The sequence below is a fragment of the Natrix helvetica genome (assembly GCF_964273705.1).
Source record: "Natrix helvetica genome assembly, chromosome: 3".
NCBI lineage: Eukaryota > Metazoa > Chordata > Lepidosauria > Squamata > Natricidae > Natrix > Natrix helvetica.
Window position 1 is genome coordinate 129,042,622 of NC_138549.1, and position 24,412 is coordinate 129,067,033.

General features: G+C 34.6%; 1 protein-coding gene across 20 annotated transcripts in view; it reads left to right on the forward strand.

The window, feature by feature from the left end:
• Positions 1-24,412, forward strand: part of NFASC (neurofascin) — a 181,823-nt gene that overhangs the window by 135,599 nt on the left and 21,812 nt on the right. For 7 of the 20 annotated variants that reach the window (XM_081947820.1, XM_081947818.1, XM_081947819.1 and 4 more), the window contains 4 exons: positions 4,981-4,995; positions 18,741-18,953; positions 22,627-22,749; positions 23,872-24,012. The exons of 5 other annotated variants lie outside the window; for them this stretch is intronic. In XM_081947820.1, coding sequence (XP_081803946.1) covers positions 4,981-4,995; positions 18,741-18,953; positions 22,627-22,749; positions 23,872-24,012 — 492 coding nt within the window. Of the gene's footprint in view, positions 1-4,980; positions 4,996-7,084; positions 7,138-18,740; positions 18,954-22,626; positions 22,750-23,840; positions 24,013-24,412 lie in introns of those variants that run through there. 8 more of the 20 variants (XM_081947824.1, XM_081947823.1, XM_081947813.1 and 5 more) reach the window with 8 other exon arrangements.

Sequence of the window (24,412 nt, forward strand, 5' to 3'; positions counted from 1 at the left end):
GACTAAATAGAACTTTGACTACTGTCTACAATAGTTATGGCCATGACTGAGATGCTAAGAGACAGGAAATGCAAATGCTTGATGTTTCCTTTCTTTTGCATTTAAGACTTTTATGAAATAAGGTGCATGGAATTCACAGTAGAGTTAATAATATTCCATAGACCCTGTTTGCCACTGTACTGTTGTTATTGCTCTGATTTCAAAAGACTTAGTGTACAGTTGAAGATTTCAAGTGATTGCCTGCTACTGTTCCTTGGTGAAATGATTGGATAGAAGTAATTTTTCCTGCTGCAATAAAATGAGCTTTTTGTAAAATAGGTTTAAGCAACCTTGTGTTTCCAAAGAATAGCTCAAATAAATCCTAAAGGGTCTCTATCTAAATCCTTTCAATTTTATACTATGTCCAGCTTTTCTTTCCCAATGCAAGGCCAGGAGAGTAACATTTGAATAGCCTTTGTTTTTCATCACTTGTGTTTAAATATATAGTTAATAATATAGTTCCTAGCTAATTTTTATATAGAAACTGACCAACCTATTGACATGTCTATTATGTTTTGCTGATATTAAATTTTGCATTTATACGTAAGGAAGGTGGATTGTTTTAATACTTAAAATAACAGTTGCAAAAGAAAGGATTTCAAATAATACAATAATCTTTTGAGGTTGTTAAAAATAGACAATTGTGATCCTACAATATTTGTTTAAAAGGTTGTTTTGAGTTGTACTCCTTATTTTAGACAATATCACTCATTTTCTGACTTCATTTATTTCAATATTCATTTATGACATGATGCTATCAAATATTAACACATTTTAAAACAGAACAACATTCCACTATATATATTTTTGGTATTATGTATATCATTTTACTAGACATCTTCATTTATTTATGGCAATTTGTTATCCCTTCAATACTATGAAAGTATTCTTCCTTGGGGATTGCTTGATAGACTTATCATTTTTCTTTTGTCATAACGATCATCATTTATATTTTGGGTAATATTCTATGTTGCTATTTTTCAAATGGATATTCATTTTATAATAGTTGCGTATCTAACCAGTCCCTAGTATTCTTCCTCTTATACTTTGCTTTGGGTGTGATTAGCAGTGGTCTTCATCTTTGATTGGTAATGTTTACACAGTGTTGTGTGGCAAATCCATTTTGTAAGTTAATCGTGTAAGATACTCTTACACCTAATGGATTGGGGAGGGTGAGGAAAGTATCTGAGACAATGGTGCATAGTGGTGAAGGAACATCTGCAAAAAAAAATCTAGGCAGAATTTTCTTTGGAGTAAGGGGTGTTTGAGAATTGTTTTGTTTTTCAGTGAATTGATTGTGTTGAGCCTTTCAAAGTATTAATATACACATATATAAAGTGCTAAAAGTAAAAAGTATGTAATTTGGTGGCTGAAGAGTCTTGGGAAAACTAGAACCTACAAAACAAGGGAGACTCATTCAGGATACAGTTGCTTTTTACTCTACTTTATGAAATCCTTGGTTAGAGAAGCAAGGCACTACAAGTTCTGCTTCTTTCTGAAATAGATCCAGAGTTTTTGAACCTTATAATATTGTGACAGTAATAACAAGCAAGCATCTGGATTGTATATGTTGCTATGAGAAAGACAATCCAACCTAAGCAGTTTATGCAACAAATCTGATAATAACATTCTTTCCCCCCTTAGAATCATATTTTAATATTTGATTTGAAGGGATCTTGGAGATCATCTAGTGTGATCCTTGCCCAGTGCAGGAATTTACCACTATTATATTCCCAATGGATTACCATCTAGCCTCTACTTAAATGCCTCCAAAAAAAGAGATCCCACCACTTTGCATGCAGTATATTTCATTGTTGAACAACTCTTTATCATTAAGAATTTTTCCTAATGTCCACTTGAAGTCTGTATCCTTATAATTGTTTATTATGGGGTGTTTCTGGAACAACACATCACATGCTGCTTAATCTTTTATATAATTTCAGATTTTTGAAAACAATTATCAAATCTCCTTATGGTATTCTGTTCCTCACTCTAAGCTTATCCAATGTCTTCAATTGTTCCAATGTTGTTGTTTTTTCTTTCAAGTTCTTTATCATCTTAGTTTCTTTCATCTGGACATGCTCCAGTTTATCAATGTATTTCCTAAATCGTGGTACCCAAAACTGGACGCAATATATGATGGTCTGGCCAGTGTAGAATAGAGAGTAATAGTGACATATTTGATCTTGATTCTGCACTTGGTTGATGCAGTATGGAAATGCATTTTTTTTGCTACAGTATCATCACATTTGGGTAATATTCCACTTGTGATCCACCAGGTTATCAAAATTATTTTTTCATGTATTACTTTCCAGTATGTGTCCCTCCCATCCTATATTCATATCTGTGATTTTTCCTAATCAGATTAGGGCTTTAGATTTGGTCCTGATTATTATTATGGTTGGTTGCAAAGTCAGTCAGGTGTTTAGAGTGGATTTGACATTTTTTATCAAGAATTTCAAGAACACTATTTCTAATAGTGTGAGATAATGGGAGTTGAAATTTACATAGCTGGTAGAACACTAGTTATTATATATCTCTGCAGTTATGGAAAAAGACTCTTTATATGCCCCAGGAATTGCCAGGAAAGGGAATATTCCATCTCCAATTTTCCCTGGAAATTTGGCCATTAGGGAAAAAGTCAATTGGTAAAAAGTTGCCCCCAGACTAGTGAGTGGTCAAATGCCAAAAACAGAAGGACACTATTTCTTCTTTCTTAGAGCAGATGAATTCTCTATCAAGGAAAACTTCTTTCCCACATGAGGTATATTTTAAGCAATATAAAAATAAGCAAATTCTCCCAATTACTGAAGGACGGTTTAATTAGTAATGCGGAATATACTTTTCTCAAGCTATTACATGTCGTTGCAAGAAAGAAGATATATGGTAATTCAAATACTTCCACTTGAAATTAGAAATAATAAAAAGCAAATAATAGTACTGTAATGAAACCAGGTTAGTGTGAGAGTGTGTCTATAAATTCAGGAGTTTAAATGCTCATTTCTGCAGAGAAATGTTTATATATACATATATCTTCAATCTCCTCCATAAGAGAGAAACTAGGAACGCATAATTGCCCTTTCCCAGCACCCTTGTAGTCAGCCGATGACCCTCAGGAGGAAAAAGTCACAACTTCTAGATTCATGGTAGAATAAAACACTCTTTGTGAAAAAATTGTCAAACTAAGTGAAAGTTCAACAGCCCTCAGGAAAGTGAAAACAAAACAAAGCTTGCTCTTAACATTCTTCACGTTTCCAGGAAGATCTCAATTTCTGTTCAGGCCTGTGCTTTATATAATTAATTGTTGCTTTTTATTTTCCCAATTGTAAAATTTGGAAAAAATCATTATGTTGAATAGACATTTGAAACATGAATTGCTTCACATTTGTCATTCTGCAGGCAACCACTCAACATATTTTATATATATTTCTTGCCAATCATTTCTACCCAAAGTATTTTCTCTTGTGCAGGAGAAAAATGTATAATTTGGCAGGCAATGAATGGAAATTACTTTGCAAACTGGATTTTGTGTTACTCTTTTCAGTAATTTGATACACTAAACTTGGATTTTTCTTAAAAATTAAAGATCCATAGATGGTAAAAATCCAAGAATTTCATTACTATATTAGAATTAGTGTTAGAATTAGTATTAAAATACTAATCTATTTTATAAAAGCTTTAATCTTGAATCTGTTAGATGTTGATAGCTATTGTATTTATATCTTTGTCAGTAATCTGAATATGTCTGTCAGCCATAACATACAACCATTGCAAATGTATTTGTAATTATTTCTAGAGTCAGAACTAATTTTGAGATTGTAAGTATAGCAGCTGCAGTTAAATATAGCAAACCACAGTACAAAAAGGAACTGAAGTAATTTTCTGTGTCTCAGGTACACTGTACCTTCCTTTGTCTTCATGCATATAAAAGGGAAATTTTCCAAGAAAACATTGTGTACCAGTTATGATTTACACTGACTATACTTTAAAACTGAATCTGGATTCAAACCCAATGTGATGCCAGTGGTAGTTGAGGAGCCTATTTTGATACAACATTTGCATCACTTGTTTGCTACATGTGGTCAAAATCAAAAATGGTTTGCCAAAAATCAGAAGCATAGGCAGATGTATACCATTTGGATTGGGTTTGTTAGCTTTCTTCATTCCTTCTGGCAGTTTTTTATGTGGTGTAAATAAACAACATGCTGTCCTGAAACCCATCTGTAGCGATGATTAGTTGTAGCTGTTATGTGCTGTAGTTACAGTGTACAAGCTGATGATAAAGAAAGAACATTGTGCATTTATTCACATTGCTTTGTGAGTACTGCAGACACCTAGCAAAAAGCCCTGCTACATTATCAGTTGAATTCATTGTCAGTATGCAAAGAACTCTGGAGTGTTACAACTGGAATTCAATAAGGATTCAATAAATGTTGCAATTACTGGATGAATGGATGGATGATAAAAGAACCACGGCTTCCATTTTGCATAGATGTTATTTGAGCCAGGGGATTAGAATGAAAAAAACACTTTGTAGTTATTTGCACGCTATAGTGTCTCATCCATCATAAACATAGAAATGGTAATGAACTTGCAATAAATTGCACTTGAGTAGAATTCCTCCTAACCCTCAAGGAAAATAAATCAAAGCCAACAGTATGTAGTCTTGTTGAATTAAAACCATAAACAGGATGGAACGTGAATCCCTAGATTAAAAAAATAAAGGAATTGAATCTACCACAACCTCTTGTACTGGTTTGAGTGTCTATTACAGTATTATTAATTGGAAATGATGGGTTAAAATGTTTTCTTTTTCTTACAACCTCAGGCTGCCATGTTTGTAGATTGCATTTATGTAGCAGTTTTATATATTTCTGTGTTCTCTCTTTCCTTTCTCTCCTCATGTTTCCCTTCCTTGTATTTGATGCTACACTTCTGAAGTTCTTCCAACCTCAGGTATTGTATCTACTGGCAGCATAAAAAGGCATGGGGGGAGGGGCGTGTGACTCAGGCTTGGCTCTTGGAATCACTACGCATGCCCTATGTTAACCTTTTCAATGGTATGAGGGATAAGATCAGAAAACATTGTCAGATGAGTTAGCCAATAGCTCCTCTTTCTGGGGTTAGAAGACCATTGAAAGGGTTGACCATTAAATTTCAGTTGCTGCTGAGCATGTATGCATGATAGGCTTTGGCTGATGCATTTTACTGATCTATTTGATTTTTGCTGCTATTGCTGCTTAACATAGTAATGCAGGGAAGTCACATCTGGTTCAGCACCGTGGGAAGAATGGAAGGAGAATGGATGGATGACTGGTAAATGAAAAATCCTGAGTCGTCAGTGTGCTCTTGGTCTTCAGAGCACTATAAAGGAGGAATATATCACATAAGGCCTCTAGGCCACTTTGTTCCAGTCTTCAGAAAACAAGGAGTTTTATATAGGAGAGTTGATCCACAGCTTTGAGGAACACTTCAAAAAGTGGGTAGGGCCAGGACAAAAATAGCATTTAATTTAATGTGAATTGATGTTTAATTAAAATATAGTTTAAATGATTTGTGACTGCTGCCCATATGTTTAATAGCTTTCTTTTTTTTTAACATAAAAATGCAACTTTAAACGTGCCGTGGACTTTGTGGAGCTGTATAGAGTTCAGGAAATGTACTTGTACATCTCTATTCTAGACATATTACAAATTTGAGAACACTTTTCTAAAAAGAAGAGATAGCCTCCTGGCGTATTTAAAAAAAAATCAAGCAATATTATGGAAGGTTCTCTTTCATGAGCATTGGTTCTTCTGATTATAAAATATAGTGAAGATGCTGTGCTTTTCTAAGCCCCCCTTTGTGGAATAGCATCAATTTTTCAAGGTCATCGGAGAGAAATTGATACTTTGTTGGTAGGGCAGTTATATACTTGATTTCCTTTCAGGGAATGAGAGATTTTTGTCAGTTCTATCCTTATTTTAAACTATGAATTCCATAGAGATCTGTTCATAGAGCAATATTAAAGTTAGGGTTAATCATTCCTGAAATTTAAAGTTAAGAGAGGAAAACATGTAAGAGTATCCGCAAAATGCATTGCCCACACAAAACTTTTACTGTTACACCCTTCCTTAGCTTCCTTTTCATATGTTTTGAACTCTGCTTCTTTCATTCTGTAATTTCTGAAGTATAATTCCTCAGAAATAAGAAATAAGCTAGGGTATTTGTTTTGGCTGAGGACTCTCTTCTGGGTCTGTTACCCTGCAGAATACTGGTAAAAATGAAAATGGCTTTTGAAGTTCTTGTTTTTTCTTCCATTCAATTGAAAGTCCAATTCTTGAGGGTTGGTTACATAAGTCCCTGCAGTTTTCTTTGCAAGGTTTTTCAGAAGTAGTTTGCCTTTGCTGTCTTCCTAGTGCTGAGATACCTGATATCTCTGAGATAGGGCCACCTAGCTGACTTTGTACTTAAAGTAGGACTAGAACTCATTGATCTCTGGGTATCAAGGCTGATGACTTAACTACTATACTAAACTGCTTTCAAGTTAAATATAACTTGGGCAAAAACAAAAGTGTAAAATTTAATTTCCTTTTGAACTTTCAATATTGCTTCATTCAAATTGAAAATAATTAATTCCATTTTTCTATAGTTTCAGTTGTATTTGCAGAAATTGTCCAGCTTATATAAGCTTTATTGGTTATTTTTTTGTTGGAACAATTAGTTTAATTGCTATGAGTTTGCCTATCTAACTTTGTTAAATTCAGAGTCTCCTCTTCCCTTTGTTGATTTTCCCATCTCTCAAATACAAGGGTAACAGATTGATCTGTCTTGGGCATAAAATATTGAAAAATATATTATTTCTATTGAAAGTTTATCATAAGTCTGCTTTTAAGACTTGGAATTGGCAAGATTGGTCCTAAATCTATTAAAAATAACCACCTCACATATGTATTTTTTATTGTATGCTGATAAGCAACACAACATTCAGTCATTTTATTGACTTTGGTATTTATTTAAACATTTCTTTTAATTTTTCCTGTTAATTTCATCCTATTTACTCTAGGATATGTCTTGTGGACCTGATGAAGTTCAGAGCATCCATACAATCCTGGAAAGGTAGCCTAGCCACACAATTGCTGAAATGCCTCCATACTCTTACCTTGTATATAGATTCAGGCAACATCTTTCCATCTAAGGTACCTTTTTCCAACCTGATATCCAAATGTGCTAGGCTAGAATCTTCAAATTCTATGCCAGCACAGCCAACTTGGATCTGGATGGAAATTCTATTTCTGCAGCCCAAACCTTCGTACAGGCAACATGTTATGGAAGTCTATCCTAAGACTTACTTCAAGTTTGCAACTGGAAAACAGTGAGTTTCCATCTGCTGAGTCAATCACAGAGTTTTGGAACTTATTATTTCATGGCCTGCTTTCTTCTTATTTTTCTACAGAGAGATAGATGCTCTCCTTTTGAGTCTGTGTTGCCTGGCAAGTGTTTCTTGGGAGAAGGTTATGTTTAATAGCAGAGCTTCTGATTCATGTTAGTTATGCTGGATAACTATCTTATGACTGAACAATCCCACTAGCTCTTCAATTCAACCTTTTACTGTTTCTTACTAATTTAATATTTCTTTTAGCTAGATTTGCTTTATCTTAGCTAGAATTTTATGTATGCAACTAAGTTACTTTGGCTCTTTTTGGGTAGCCTTGTTTTGTCCCCAAGGAAAACTCCCAGGAGTCAAGTTCCTGTCAGTGTTTTATCTCATACATATCAACAAACTCTTTATCCAAGCTTGCTACTGTCCTAAACTCTCTTAAAGCATGCTTTAAGGGACTTCTCTCCTCCTTTCCTTAAGACTGAATAAAACTCAAGATCAACTTGTAGCTATGAAACAAAAATTATACTTTGGCATTTTAATGGAGCCAAAATGAAAAACAAGCAATTCCACTTTATTACTTGCATTAAAAATAACTATGCAAAAAAACAACCAGATTTATCGTAATTTCAATGGACTGTAATCCCGGTGCCCTGAAGCTTGCTCAATATCTCCTTCACATTTTTTTCAGATTACAAGAAATCTCACTTCTGGCAATTTGAGCTCTTTTGGATTGGATTGCTAATTCCTCCAAATCCAGTCAGCTCCTTGGCATTACCAGTCCAAGTCTGCCTCCTTCCTAACTGCGTTATCCTTGCTTTCTTAGGTTGAGTACTCTCTCTGACATATTGGATAATTCCCTTTACAGGCTAAGCTTGTCTACCTGTTTACATCAGAACACATAGCAGTGAAATACAGCTTTGCTCATTATCCCTTTATCCTTTGACTTACAAGTAATCTCATTGTCACTCTTTTTTCTATTTAGAACACATGCTAATTACACTTCTCTTTTTTTACCTCCAGGTCTTCACAATTCTGCACTTTTCACATCTCTTCCTATTCTAAGTTTTGGTTTTTCTTCACACTTCTTCAGGTAGCCTCCTTCAGAAAATGCCCCCTAATGTCCCTCTCTTTTAGCTCATCATCTTCTCCCCTTTTCTTCCTATTTACCTTCACACTCCTCTTGGTACTAATTGCAAGCTCTGGGCACCCAGATTTCTAGCATTCAAGTTATTTTCTTGCTTCCTGTGGTGAGCACCATTTTATACCAGCTTTATTCATTTCTACAGTTTCTCTGCAACCCCCTGAGTAACATTAAAAATCTTGAACTGAAAAAAAATATGTTTACTTATCCTTTATTTCGGACTCTTCAGTTTCTTTATGATTTTTATTGCTTTTATGAAATGCATTGTTTCCTTCTCCCGCCTCTTGGTAGAAAGAAAACCATTATTTCTTTATTCTTTTTTTCAGGAAAAAAAGGAATAAACTCAATTACATATTATTTTTAAAAAAATACTTTGCAGGCAAATTAGTTTAAATGTGCTTATTTTTGCATTCAAGGGAGACCTTACACTCTGCAGAAAATAACACTTTGATTTAAATTTTATAAACGAGTAGAGAATAGGAGGGTCAGATTTAATAATGTTAAGTAAAAACTGGAAAGTATTAAGAATTCCAGGCTTGACAGTTCTGGGACGTAGAATTGATAGAACAAGATAAATGTTCTTTTAAAATGCTGTTTTTAAAAATGCTGTAAAATATGTCTTTCAAGCCAACATATTTTACATAGAATAATGCTATATATTTAAATTATTAAAATTACAGTACTATATGAAACACTTTGCAAATATTGATGTGATATAAAGCAGTGTTTTCCAATTCAATCTCCAGAATTATGACCCAGAATTGCCAGTCATTTCATATTTAGGATACCAGACTGGAAAGAATAGTCAAAATAAACTAGTTTGTGGCTTGGAGAGAAAAATGTAAATCTGAAACATTATATTCAGATTTTTTTATGGGTAAATATATGGCAGCTCCCAGTTTAGGCCCCAATAAGCTTCTTTTCCCCTGTCAAGGATTGATTTCCCTTTTGGGTGATCAACTGGAACCCATTTAATGGATATTGAAACAAACAGTAGGTATGATCACAGCTAAAAAGCGTTCACTCGCAGAGTTTTGAAATGGGGCTGAGGACTACATGAAGTCCAGGACCCCAGGCTGTATACTTGTTTTCAACAGGATCAGTGCCTGGGCAGACAACATATACTTTTGTCACTAATAAAGAATGCTTATTCCATATTGTGCCCTGTGTGAAAGCCAGAATTAAGGCTTATAGCAACAAGTACAAATTTATTGTTCGGCACATACTATATACTGTTCTTAGAAAGGAAGAAATTACCTGCCAGATATATAGATCTCAATTGCTAATAGTTAGAATAGCACAGTTGGAGGTCTTCTAATCCAACTCCCTGCTCAGGCAGGAAACTCTATATTAAAAGGGACTAAAGAAATTCCTGAAGGACAGGATTACCTTTGGTTGTTTGAAGATTCTATGTGACCTCTGGGCCAGATGCAGTATCTCCTCAAAATACCAGTTTCGGGGCAACATTAGGAGAGAGAATAGTTATCAAAATAAATGTTAGGCTCAATTGTGGTCGTAAGTTTAAGACTACCTGTAATGGACAATCTAAGAACAACACATGCCCTTGACACCTCACTCTAATGCTCTGATACATACAGTAGTAGAGCCACTCCATAATACTTGTCATTGCTCCCTCTTTCTTTCTCAGAAAAGAAAAGGAAAGTAGAAATGTTTGTTAGATAGTGCTGTGAGATGTCTCTCCATATACTGAGGGAAAGTCAACTTCTAGCAATCTTTAAAAAATGCATTCTTCTCCAAAATGTAGTATCCACTGATTCTGTGAAGTAGAATTGCAAATTATATATTATATATTGCTACATAAATTCCAGTCTGCATTATATCAGCCTTTTTAAAAGGCTGGTATAATGCACATTGAAGGAGAGAAAGAGAGTTATTCACTCTGTATGCAGAAATGGGAGGTAAATCAAAATATATCGAGAGAGAGAGAGAAAGAAATTAAGATGCTAGTTCTTCACCAGAACTATATTTCAGTCCTCACATTTATGATTCATTCAGTTTGGCACTATTATCTCAATTACTGATTTTTTTCATGTATGCATCTTTTTGTAGTTGTTTGGTTTAGAGCAAATTAGTGGTCTATTTCCTTTTCAATTTCCTCTCATGGCCAAATGGGAAAAAAAACTGTCTTGGAAATAGGTTTAGCTCTCCATCAGAGTTCATAAAATATTAAATGAGCCATTCAAAAGTATGTTCTGTATACATGCTTTGGGAAAGTCATTATTGTGATCTAACAGTCCATTAGAATTTTCTTTGAATAATTAAATAATTGTATGAGTATGTAAGATTTCATGTTCATTTAGCTCATGGCACTGCTGGACTTTTAGAAGTATATGATTACATTTTAAAAGATTTGAAAATGATGAAGAGTTGAATGAACTTTTATGCCTTTCTAGCTATTATATTGGTTAAACAAAAGTATCCATATAAACAAAAATGGAAAAGTATATATTAGATACTTTTGAGTTTGTTGTTTTTTTTGAACTATTGAGGTTTTCTGAAGTTCAGTCAAAGCAAAAGCAAACCATATTATTTTTTATTTCATTATAAACACAACTTGGTTTAAAATTACATACTTGTATTAATAACAATATTTATTATATTATTTTTCATCCTCCAAAATGGTCATAAGGCAATTTCCAGTGTAATTGTTAGAATACTTTGAACACCTTGAAATATCTTTTAAAAACAGTGTAATTAATATAGAAAACTTTAGAAGAAAAAGAAAATTGCCAATCTCCCCCAGAGCTAAACAAAGTCTGTAAATTAATAAAGATTATAGGTAAATGATTTATCTTGCATTCTATTTTATCTCTATCTCATTACAGTAACTGTTATCCTATTTTCACATTTATAATTTTCCTCCTTCAGCATCTCAGAAATAACATGCCTTGTTCTTCCAATTATCAACGCCAGTTTTGTGGTATCTTTGATTCTACGCCATTGAATTTTCCTATCTTAAAGTCCTCTTGAGCTTCTTTAATTTCCCTTCCACTTATCCACTTCCTTGCACCCCACTCAAAAGCCATAGTCAAATGCAAATACCTAATAAATATGCAGAGGAGTACAGTATTTTTCTCTTGCACTTATAACAAATGAACAAAAGTGATCTCTCTATAGTTCTTATTAGTTTTCTTTTTAGTTATTGCTACCTTCCCTTTTCTTTATATATCCGTATAATAGGCCCATTGTACTATGTTACTTTAAGATAAGTCAAGCACCAATATTCTGTGCTCTTTGCAGCTAGAAAAAGCAAATGGTGTTTGCACATAGAGGTTCAAATAACAGAACTTAAATGGAAACCTTTACTCTGGGGAAAAGTCATGAGTCCCTTGGTTTCATTTACTCTTAGCTAATGAACTAGAAACAGCACATCTGTTGTGTGTGGCAGCCTGTTTGAGCTGAACTCTTATACCACAGCCATTAAACATACTCCTATAGTGTGTCTGAAAGCAATAAATCCAGCTCTTTTGGGTCTGCATGTTGCATGTGGAGCTTGTCTCTAGTGCCAAGACTGTTTGGTTCTCAACTATAAATTTGAACTTCTTCCTATTATTAGACTTTGATGAAAGGCACATTGTCTAAAATTATAGAGAGAACAGACTAGGGGAACAAAAGTCTACCAGGGTAGATGTAGCCCATGGGGTCTCACAACTCTTCTCTCCCTTTCTTTAAAACTTTTGCTGCCATATATGATTTTTAAAGGTTTATTATGACCCAAGGAGGCTTATGAGTCATATGATTTTGCTTTTAGAACCAGGCACTGTAGGTCAGCACTATCAAATTATCCGGAGTGCCCATTGCTCTTTGCAGTATGTCTGACTCTCATATTATACAATTTTCTGTATCTAATCAGAGAATCCCTTTATCTTTAAGCCTGGAGTGCATGCCCATTAAGGGGATATATTTCAAATAAGAAAATATGGCCCTTCTTTCTTTTGTGTTTAACAGCTGAGTTTCTTCTATCATACATTTATGCAGATGCAAACAATAGAATATTTTTAATTCAGCTTTAGCTCTAGAGGAAAAATTAATTCCAAACTCACAGGGTGATGGTCCCCTTCTCTTATTTTCATAGACCTCCATCTGGACCTTTAGCTTATTCTTTACTTTGCTTTTTCCACAGCAGGGGATTTCCCACTTCTGCTAATCTAATCTTTTCTCACAAGGCCTAAAATTCTCCATTCTGCCAAATCTGCAATGTGGTTTATATAATTTTCTTTAAGTAACATATAAAAGTTGTCTTGCTTTGTAATGTTGTTTGATGATAAAGCTTCATCAACATTCTAAATGTGTCTAACACTTAGAGAGCTTATTCATATGGATGGGTAGAACCATTTTTATTTTCTAATGAGAATTGTAGGTGACTCTTTCAGTACAAAAACCAAAATACATCTAACAATATAGGTTATTGCCTTGTGAAATGTTGGCAGAAACCAATTAGCTTTAAAGCAGTCCAGTTCTTGGCACTTACACATTTGTCAAAAAGGAATCTGAAATACTTCTACTTGTATTTCACTCATGCTGTATAAAGCATGTGTACTAGGGTTCTTCAGATTGCAATCTTAGGGCACGTAATGCATTTTCTCTGGATTTATCTACTATTGCTTGACGTTCTTACATTTTCTATCCGTCTGATCTCAGAAACACAGATTTATTTAACAAGAACGGTCAAAAATAGATGAGGATTCTTTTGTTCAATTATTGCTAAAGATTTTATATATTAAACCTGATCTTATATACATTGTTTTATTTATAGTTATATTTATATATTTTAATTAAAAGTTGTGTGACATTGTTTATCTACATTATGAATAGCATCCCTGTAATAAATGAAACAAAAATAGATGAAACAAATGTAGAAAAGGGTTAGTGTCCATTGAAAAAATTGTTGAAGAATTAACATTTCATTGAAAAGGTTAATTATTACCGTGTGACAATGCAAGGCTCAAAGTAATTATTGAGTAATGGAAACTGAAGAGCCTTCCCAAAATCTTAAGACTCCCCTCTTGTACATCAAATAAATGCACATTTTGGTGGCCATTTTTATGACCAATAAGTGACACAAAATGACATCACAATTGATAGTTGCATTTGTACCCTTGATATTTTATTTTATAGAGAAACACAGCTCAGCCTTTCTCATTCTAGTATGCTTTCCAGATGTGTTAGATTACTGCTCCCATTTGAAGTCATGTACTGGCTAGAGCAAAAGTCCCCAATTCACTGTCCATGGACCAGCACCGGTCCGTGGCATGCCAGAAACTGGGCCATGCAAACAAGCAAAACTCCATCTGCAGAATGCAAGCAGCATATGAAACCACGCCCCCTTCGCTCCACAGAAAAACCTCTCTCCATGGAACCAGTCCCTGGTGCCCAAAAGATTGGGGGCCACTGCGCTAGAGATTGTTGGAGCAGTAATCCAGTGTGTGTCTGTGTGTGTGTTTGTGTGTGTGTGTATGTGTATAAGGAGGAGAGCCTGTGGCTTAGTGACTAATACAACTGCCTAATATGTAATACAGCCCTGGTTCGAATCCCAGTATGGCTAGCTGATGAGAGCTAAATAGCTTCAAATAGATCTATACTAGTCTCCCTTTATTTATTTATCAGCACAAATACAAAACACACACACACACACACACACACACACACACACGATAGATAGATAGATGATAGATGATAGATAGATAGATGATGATGATAGATAGATAGATGATAGATAGATAGATGATAGATAGATAGATGATAGATAGATAGATAGATAGATAGAGAGAGAGAGAGAGAGAGAGAGAGAGAGAGAGAGAGATAGATAGATAGATAGATAGATAGATAGATAGATAGATATCGGTCGACGATTTGAGAAAATTTTCATCCCATTGTAATTTTAAATTAAGGTCCACATCACTTTTTACCCTTTTTTCACTTATAATGAACTGTTCATCTTTGTTATGGTCTTTCATCTAACTTCACTTTTGTGAATCTGTTTTTGCTCACGTCAAAGGGGATAGGCTACTTTTGGGTTCTTCAGTGGTAGGGATCCATTTGCAGTCCAACTGGCTTTTAGGATTATGTCAAATGCCTTTAATTAAGTCACTCAAAGCCTCATTTGCCATAATAACGCAGGAGAATGTGTAGTTTTTCAGTTTAATTCTGTAACCATTTTTTCTTTCTGTATGTGTCTCTTCCTGTCTTCTACTCACCTTACCCATTCTCTGCGTGAGGGTGATTTTTGTGGAATCTGAAGAGATCAAAAGCTAGCTGACATAAGATAAAGGAGCGGAAAGCTAAATACAAACATATAAGCTTTATTATAGCTTGTGAGAACAATTTAACTAATTACATCACAACTGTTGTAAAATAACATCTTAAAATTTGATTGTTTATATTATCTGCAACTCGCATTTGAGATAAAACCTGTATGAATTTTGAAGAAATTGAATATCTTCTCTTACATAAAAGTTCTTCAGTTGACAATTAAAATTATACCAAAGGATTGAAAATGAGAAGATTTCTCTCTTGGTTAAATTGAATATGGGAACTGAATTTATGAAATAGTTCCTGTAATACCAACAATCTGGAAGGAAAATAGCTCAAGGCTACACAGCAGTCTATAAAATCCAAAAGGTGCACAGATACTGATTTCAGCTGAGCCCTTCCGATAGTTTGCATGTTGGCATTTATTCCCTTTCATATAGTGAAAGTAACTGCCTTTGTATTCTTTGGGTATATCTTTGGATACAAAATGAAAGGAAAATTTTTTAATAGATTTAGTTCAAGGACAGAGTCTGCTTGACCAAACCATGATTTCTTCAACATTGAGTAGAGTTTTAAGTTAGCAAATAATCATTTAAGTGAGACTTTTCAGAATTTCTTGTTTTTGTTTTGAAGTTTGACATTTTAATTTTGCCATTGTATGATTTTGGGGTAAGCTAAAAGAATGCCCTGATATCACATTACTATAGCTCACCAGGAGGATTAATTAAATATGTCAGCTTTCTTCACTCCAATGTCCTCCAGATGTGTGAGAGATATTCATGTTAGTTAGAGATTTTGTTGAACTCCAAAATTTCCAAAGGCATCAAGTTAGGAAAGCTTTTTTAAGTATTAAATTGTCATTTAAACAAAAAAAAAATCAAGAAAATTAGGAGGAAGAAGCCCAATTGTTTCAAATAATCATAGATATCCATGAGCATTCTATTCAGAAGGCCGTGCTGGCACCGATGTTGTTCCCTAGTTTGGTAATGAAATGTCTGCAAGAAAACATCCAAGCTCCGAGAACACCAAGACCCCACATTTCAACCCTCCACTTCAAATATTCTCTTCTATCAGTATTCAAAAAGCAGTAGAGCCAAATTATCAAGAATAGTCACACCCAGGGGTACATGTTTTCGTATTGTACTCTTAGCATTTTGTTTAGCTCAGGCTGATTTATTTTCACCAGTTGCTGACTAAAAAAAGACATATTTACAATCTTATCAGCCAAAAGCATAATTTTGCTCATTCATACTATTTTCTTGTGTTTATAATAGTAAAAAATTATAATCCTTTTCATATTACTGTATACAGGAATGGAATAATTCAATTTAATTGTTTTTAAGCAAAAGACATGGAAATTTCCCATGGACTAAATAATGTATAAGTAGGAAATAATTTGCAAAGTAGGAAAATATCTTTATTATGTATTTCCTGTTACTCTAATACTTAGGAAAAAGATTCACAACACTCTTTTCTACCTTTCCAAACCCACTGCTGGGACTAAGCTTATCAACTATAAAATTCAATAGTTCCACAGTTCAAGGTATCTTGGGTTAATTTAATTTTGCTGTGCTTGGTCCATAACAAATTGGATCAAACTTTGTTTTCTTAAGAGTTTCTAAATCTAATTGCCTATTTAATTGAGACTTGGCTGCTTAGGGCCAATTTCTACCACTTTAACAGACTAAGATTTATCCTACCAATGGGCCATTTAGCACAAAGTGCTTCCTGCAAAATAAATGGCAAAACCCAAAGGTTTTGAAAAAGATGTAGCAGAGTTGTGACATTTTTTTTCATTTCTTCACAACTTCTTAGTCCTTGAAGCATAAACTAATGTTCCACATGTATAAGAATAAAGCATCGATACTAATTGCAAACCAGTTCTACTAAAACTTCATAAACACATCTGTAAACAGAAGGCAATTTCTCCAAATTCGCTCACTATTTTCACCTGTCTCTATTGTACGTCCTACCCCTTCTTTGACTGCAACAATAAATATTAGCCTCCAAAAGTACATTGGGGATGAGTAGAAAAACAAATTCTTAACTGGTGCCTCTATTAACAGTATTGCAAAACTTGGGTATGTGGTTTGGGGGAACTATTTATATTAGAGTTCTCATTTTTATAAGCTGTTCTTTCTTTATTCCATCAATAGAGAAGAATGAGTTTCGCCTGGCATATTTGAAGGGAACTAGATTTGATTGTTATTTTGCTTTATTACTCATAATAAATATTGGCTAAATAATAGACTATGCTGAATCTTATCAGAAATCCTTGGCACTGATAGACAGAATTATCTTTCCTCTTTCTTTTGTGTTCTGCAACTTTGACAAGCTCATTCTTACCAACACCAGATAGGAGGTAAATGAACTCCTGCATTTAATTTTCTACTTCATAGTGTTCATTTGAAGATTATGGTTTTCGGATCTTTCTGCAGCAGAATTTTAAAATAATATATTCTCCAGAAACCTCTGAGGTGGCTACGCATTCAACTTTTAGCAGTTAGCAACAAGATCTATCTAACTCTTTGTTTATAAGCAGATTATAAAGAATAAGATTCTCAGAGTTCAGAACAAGTTAAGCATGGGTTTATTTATGTAATCCTTTCTTTGATTGGCAATCAGAGAGTTGTTCTTTAATTATACCCTTAATTACAGAGCTATCTAAATTTCAGAAGGGGAAATAAGTGTCTTGTGAGACGGGAAAGTAAGGATCTAGAATTGCTTACCAACTTTCGACACCTCAATCGCAGAGAGTGCTCTCTCATCCATTATGCCTAGTCTATTTCTGTATAAATAGGGTAATTATTTAAATTTTACATTTATACATATGCATTACCATATGCAATTTTTATGCAAATCTATTTTACATCATTTCTGTTAATGCATTTTGTCTCATGGCATAATGCATTAATCACACAGATGATTTCTCTTTCCACACATAAGATGATATTTTTTTAAAAAATGTTTTGCCATTATGATAGTATGGATTCTTTTGTGTTTCATTACTAATATCAAAATATTTCTGTTAGGCTTAAAACAATCCAAATAACATCCCTAGCATATTTTTAAAATAATCATCCTAATTAATATGTAAAAAGATAAATATGTTTCCAAGAGGACTACTTCAGGATTTGCAGTAATTGACTGTTTTATTGCAAAATGGAATTTTTTTATTTTATTTTAGCGGAAAACTTAAAGATTTGATATTACTTTTCTTATTTGAACATATACCTTCGTTTCCTTAAAATGATAAGACAAAGTTAGAATTTCTCATCACCGAAAGTGTCTTGTTCTGCATTGTTTTGTTTCCTTGGAGCTTCTTGCAATTTCGGTTTGCTAATAAAAGTGATATTGACTTTAGTCATATTGCTTTATTAAGACAAGACAAATATGTTCTCTTTATCCTTCCATAGTCCTTGTGATTCCTTTCTTTCCATTCCAGATTTGCCTATATTAATTGCCTTCAAAGGCTGGAATACTGTTAAGCTCTCAAGGCCACAAAGAGAGCAATCTGTTGAATCAATGAATAGAAAATTTAAAACAAATAGCTGGGTTATAAGAACTATCTGTTTGGGGTTTGCATGTTTGCCCTCTGCTTGTCCTCAGTATTTTCTGCATGCCCCTTCATCTGAGACACTCCCATAACTGACCATCCTGTCTTTCTGAGATGGAGAAATCTTCCTATAAGACCGCCAAGGAAAGAATGAAATTCAAGCTTTATTTCTCTTTATAAAAATAGAATTCTTCAGTTAGAAGAATTATATGCTGTTTACATTTGCCAGTATATATGTGTGAACGAGTGTCTTGATCCATTTTGTCTCCACATGCCTGCATGTTTAGCTTCAACAAATAATTGGCAAAGCCAGAGAACTGAAATCATAGTATCTTTTAAAGGCAGTTTTTTGCACTTCCCTCTCCTAGTTTTCATCTCTCCAACCATTCACCAAACTACAGATGTTCCAACTGTGGCTGCAACCACCATTTCAGAAACTACTGTCCCAACCACTATTACCGAAGTTGTAATCACCACCACAGAAGTTATAACCACTACCACAGAAGCTGTAACCACCACCACAGAAGCTGCAACCACTACAGAGCCAGCAATCATCACCACACTTGTTGCTAGTACAATAGGTATCAAGTACCGGGCTCAGCTTCTGTGTTTTCCTCTTCCGTTTATGTTGCCTATCTAAGCCCTTTCAGGGTCTTTCATGTACTTTAATCCTAATAACACCAGCTTAACATCAAAGCGTAGATGATTTCTAAATCATTCAGAACCAGGATTTTCCTCTAAGCATAGTCATTTTTTTTCGGCAGCATATTAATCATTGGATTATTTTTAAAGATTCACAATGATCCCAAATGCTAAAAAGACTATCCAGAAAAGTCTTGGACCAATTTCTATAAAACTTTGTGCCTCCAGCATTACTTCTTAGCCTGCCATAGACAATCTGGATTCTCCTTTTCAAAGATGTCCTTTATAGACATCACACAAACCCAGATTCTGTTCATTTGCATTCTAATAGATTATGCATAGTTCAGAGGTGGGCTCTGGCTCCTGCTACTGCCGGTTCACTTAGGGACGTGCTTCAGGCATGTGCATACTTTGCGCATGCACAGTAGTAAAAAAAATCCAAGATGGTGGTGCCTATTGCACCGCCAATAGAACCAGTCCCGGGGCGTAGCAGGCCGAGTTACTACCTATTTGGCGGAACTGGTAGGAACCCACCTCTGGCATAGTTACAGTGGGTAGAATACCAAAATGACATTTTTTAATTCGCAATATAGCATACCAAGGATCATGTCGGACTGAAGTATCCCAATTATTGACGTCTCTTCAAGGAACAGTTGATAATTAAGCAACTTCAGTCAGGAATCAGGATGGTTTGGAGTGGATCTCTGTGCAACTATATTACTGTTTTACTGTTCCTCGTTTACGAAGTGGCATTTATTTATTTATTTTAAAAAATGTATAATGCCACCTACTCAAGGCAACTCAAGGCGGCTTACAGGAAATAAAAATAATAAAATAATTACCCCCCCATCCCGCCACCCTGGACGATTACACAGACTCATACCAGCCATTTAATGGGCTCCATCCCGCTCTGGGTTCCCCAGGCCCATGGGCAGAATTACATCTTCAGGACTTTCCAAAAGAGTGTCCATACTAGAAAGCATAGGGATCCCCTATAAAAAAGATGGACTCCAAAATCTTCTAAGCTTAGATAATACAGCTTGGAGATTCTAGCTCTGATCTGTTAACATCTGGAGAATCAAAACATTTATCACCAGAATCAATATCAAATTGAAATAGAACCAGAATCGACTGTAATGCCAATTTAAAACACAGTATCTTTACTGAGCAAAGTGACAGAAAGTCTCCCATTCTAAAGTTTTTCGAACTCATTAACAGCAGCTCTGCCTTGGATCTCCCTATGGAAGAGGTGGACTTAAGTATAAAGCAGTCAGTAGCATTCCAAGCTGTTGGCCACTTGCCCTTCTCATAAGAATTTATTGAAGGATTTTTTTTCACCCCAGCCCCTGGCTAAACCTGGCCCACTTTAATGCACCTTTTCTATTGTCAATGTATTCTGCCATAGCAAACTTGCACCAGTTTTGTTTTGCTTTCCCATTCTAATTGATAACCAAATTGATAGCTAGACGGGCAAAGACAGGTTCAGGACTTTTTACATATATTTTTTTCCTAACATTCCCTTTGTTTGAGAATAAAGATTAAAATATTTTAGCTGAAAAAAATCTGCAACCTCTGAGTTTAATCAAAAGACATTCCTATTTTATGCAAGAATATTCTTGTACGTAGATTTTTCCCATTCAGACATGCTCTTAAGGAGGGGAAATATTATTCAATGCAGAATTAATTTCAAAGCAAATAACAATGCAATTGAATTGCTCTAAACAAGAATGCTGCCTGTGTACAAATTCCTGACATGGACAATTAATCATGTCCAAACAATCTTTGCTTTAAAAAAATATCTGGGATTCTTGATTAAAATGTTCTCAGTTTCAGTCCAGTGGTATTATTTGACTCAGAATTAGCCATGGCATGACCAGCAATGATGTTACAATCCTGATGAAAGTTAAAGCAAACCTTAATAATCCTGATTAAATGCTGCTTGTAATGATTGGAGTCTCATCAGAAAAAAAAATGGGAATACTCACATGTATTCTAAGTCATGTTTACTCAACATAATGCCTGGTTTTCATCAATATAAAGAGTTCTTAGCTGATGCTCAAAACTATATATTATAGGAATGGCCATGTGGTGGTAATGACTAGAACAAGGTAGCAGTATATAGACATTTCAAAATAAAATTCTATTGTGAACAGAAATATATTATCATGAAGATTAAAAAATATAGTTGACAGGAAAATGCTCTAAGTCACATTACATAGTGGCTGCATTTACTGTTTAAAAATGTGTTGCTATTAAAAAGAGGGATTGTAATAATTCACTTTATACAAAGAGCTTATAATCATATGCATATCTACCCAGAAGTAATTCAAACTGAATTCATATTTATATTAACATCATCCAGGTAAATACTGATAGAAAAGCAGCCTTAAGCATCAGCCTGTGTTTCTGAGCTAAAATTGCCAAGCCAGCTAAACTTATCAGAAAATCAACAAAGAACAATGGATTATCAATGCATCCTGTGCAGAATACTAACCAAAAAGTTTTCTCTCTAGATAGACATTAAATCAGAGAGCTGGTATATTTTAATATGCACTGAACTTTTCTTTGGTTTGATGCAGTGTTGAAGCAGAATATATTTGTGTTTCATAAATCTACTTAAAAACACTATCAGGAACTGCTACCGCCAAGCCATTAAAGTGTTCAGCATCAGCAGTCCATTTATTTGAAAAGAATTCTAGCATTCAGAGTACAAGTTAGCTTTCATTAGAAGTTAGTGCTTCACTGTCAAAAGTTTCAGCTAGGTTTCCAAGTACAAAAATGCTTTTAAAATAATAAAACTGCACTAAGAGTCTCAGTCTCTTGTGATGAGTCTTAAATCGCTAAATTGTTTGAGATCCTTCCTAAGTACTGTAGTTAAGTAAATTAAGGCTTATTTGCACAGTAGTTTCTCACATAGTTCTGTTCTGTGCTTCTCAAAAAATGGCAAGTGTCTCTCCCTCTCCCTCCCAAAAACTCAGCCCTAGGACTTTTTTTTCTGAAAAAAGATGCCCCAGAAATACCCTCAGCTTGAGAACTTAATTACATAAGCACATCTGTCCTACTTTGGAGTAGCTGCAGAAGGTAGCAAAAATAGCTTGCAAATTTAGCTTACTGTAAATCAAAAAAGAGTGGATCCCTAAAATATGGGTCATTGGGACATGCACAGCATTTGGTTTTATTGAGTTCTTAGGGCAGACAAAAAAAAGAGGCAAATCTGGAGGCAAAAATATAAGACTGAAATTGAAAATGGAATTGCACAAAGCAAACTCCTATGAAAGTTAGAGAGATCCCTGGTAAGCAGGGGTGAATAATATTATTATCTGCATTACATTGTAAGGAAGAGGGGACCTATTATTGGTGTTCTGTACTAGTAATGATGTATACAGATCAAAGCATGTTCTTTCATGATGTAACTATGTTACTTTAATGAAACACCATTTCCAAACTACTAGTCTGTAGGCAATAGACTAAGAGTCAAAGAAGTGATGGACAATTTTTTTCCATGTTACCTATGTGAGAAATTGCTAATGAATCCAGAACCTTCACTTAAGTTGGAACACATTGTTTCTACATTATCTAGTTTACTAACTTCTGTTCTAACCTGTTCACCAGCTGGTGTTGGAAAGCTGCCGCCCATCTGGAATGTAAAAATTTCATCTAACAATAACTGGGCAAATATCACCTGGAACCACGCATTTGATGCTGACACTGAATTTGTGGTTGAGTATAGCAACAGTAAGCACTGGGGTCATGGGAATTTGCAGAGTACTTAATGCGCTGTAGGTCTTGTTTTCTCTTAGACTTTTATTTCAATTTTTACAATTCCGTATTTGTTTATGACTTTAGGCTCACCACACTGTGGTGGTGGTTCAAAAAAAGTTCGCCATAGAATTCATTGAATATATTACCCTAATAACTGCAGCTAATATGACTGACTATAAAATATTTGATATAATGTTGAAGACATTTGTGCAATGTCTTGTGCACAGTTTGAAATATCTCTGTGCATACCATTCAGATGATTACTACAGGGCCAAAGGAAAGGCTGTCTTCCTTTCTCTGGAATACTTTTTCATTTGTACTGCAGTTATAAATATATTTATGGAAATTTGCTGCTCAGAAACACTTTAAGAACTGCAGTCATAATGATGATTTACATTTATACAGATATCTAATCCAGTCTTTATAAGCCCATGTTTTACATGGATTTAAGTACTTAAAGATCCACATCGGACTATTTGGACATGGATTTCATATTCTAATTCCTCTATATGGTTTTAATAAGAGTAGATATATTATATTTCCCCTTAACCTTTCCAAAACTGTAGATAAATTTAAAAACAGCACATCAAGCTGCTATGAAAGTATTTTCAGAGAAAGGTTTGTGAGTATTATTTAATACTTGGAAGTGCCAGACAATTGTGGCAATTCCTTCCTATCCAAATTAGAATTTCTCAGAATCTGTGAAAATGGGCTCCTTTTTCCAGATAGAGGTTTTGGTTTTGTTTCATTTTGGTTTGAAACAAAATGATTGTCTGGATTTGGTTGCAATCACGGAACCATTTGTGTAAGAATCTTTCATCTAATTGTATCTGATTGATGCTGAAGTTGGTACTTAGATTAGTGAAATGGTGTCTAGAAAATTGATTTTGCCAGTGGTGTAACCTGGTTTATAAAACTCTTGTAAACAAACTCTTAAACTTTGAATTGGGTGAGGTCTCAAACTCTGGATGTTCATCTTGCTGAAATATGTTATCCAGCCAGGAAATATCATCATAGCCCAACTTGATGCTTGACCACACAATAATCTCTTCTTTTCTTTTTAGCTACCTTTGATATGAGATTTCTGTTTCCCAGGTAACAAATCAGTGAAATCTCCCCCTGCTAAAGGTTTTCTGGAGCTGAGTGATCTGATTCCTGGTGAGAAGTATATAGTGCGGGTTTTTCTCAAAAGCAATGAGTCTGTCTTCTCAAGTGAAACCTTTCACACAAGTCCAGGTGAGATGAGTCTCAGTCTCCATGTCCTGCATTTGAGGATGCATCCCATTCCGAGCTTTCTGCTTTTCTGTGCTGCTTCTTCAGATGGAAGGATGAAGGCATGCATGAAGAAACATATCCATTCTTTCATCAATGTCAAGCACTCTGACCTTATTATACAATTATCAAAATATATCACTTTTAACCAGAATCTTAAGATTATCCTCTGCTTGCTTTTAAACTATTTATAGGGTTTTTAAAAATGAAACAAATTCATTTTCCAAGAAATCTTATAACAAGGACAGAGACCTGTAATACTTAGACCTAAAGAATAAATTATGTTCCTAAGGAGCAAGGTATCTATTGCTACTGGCCTGTTTTTGTTTATGCTTGAATGAGTATGCGCTGTTCATTGTCATCT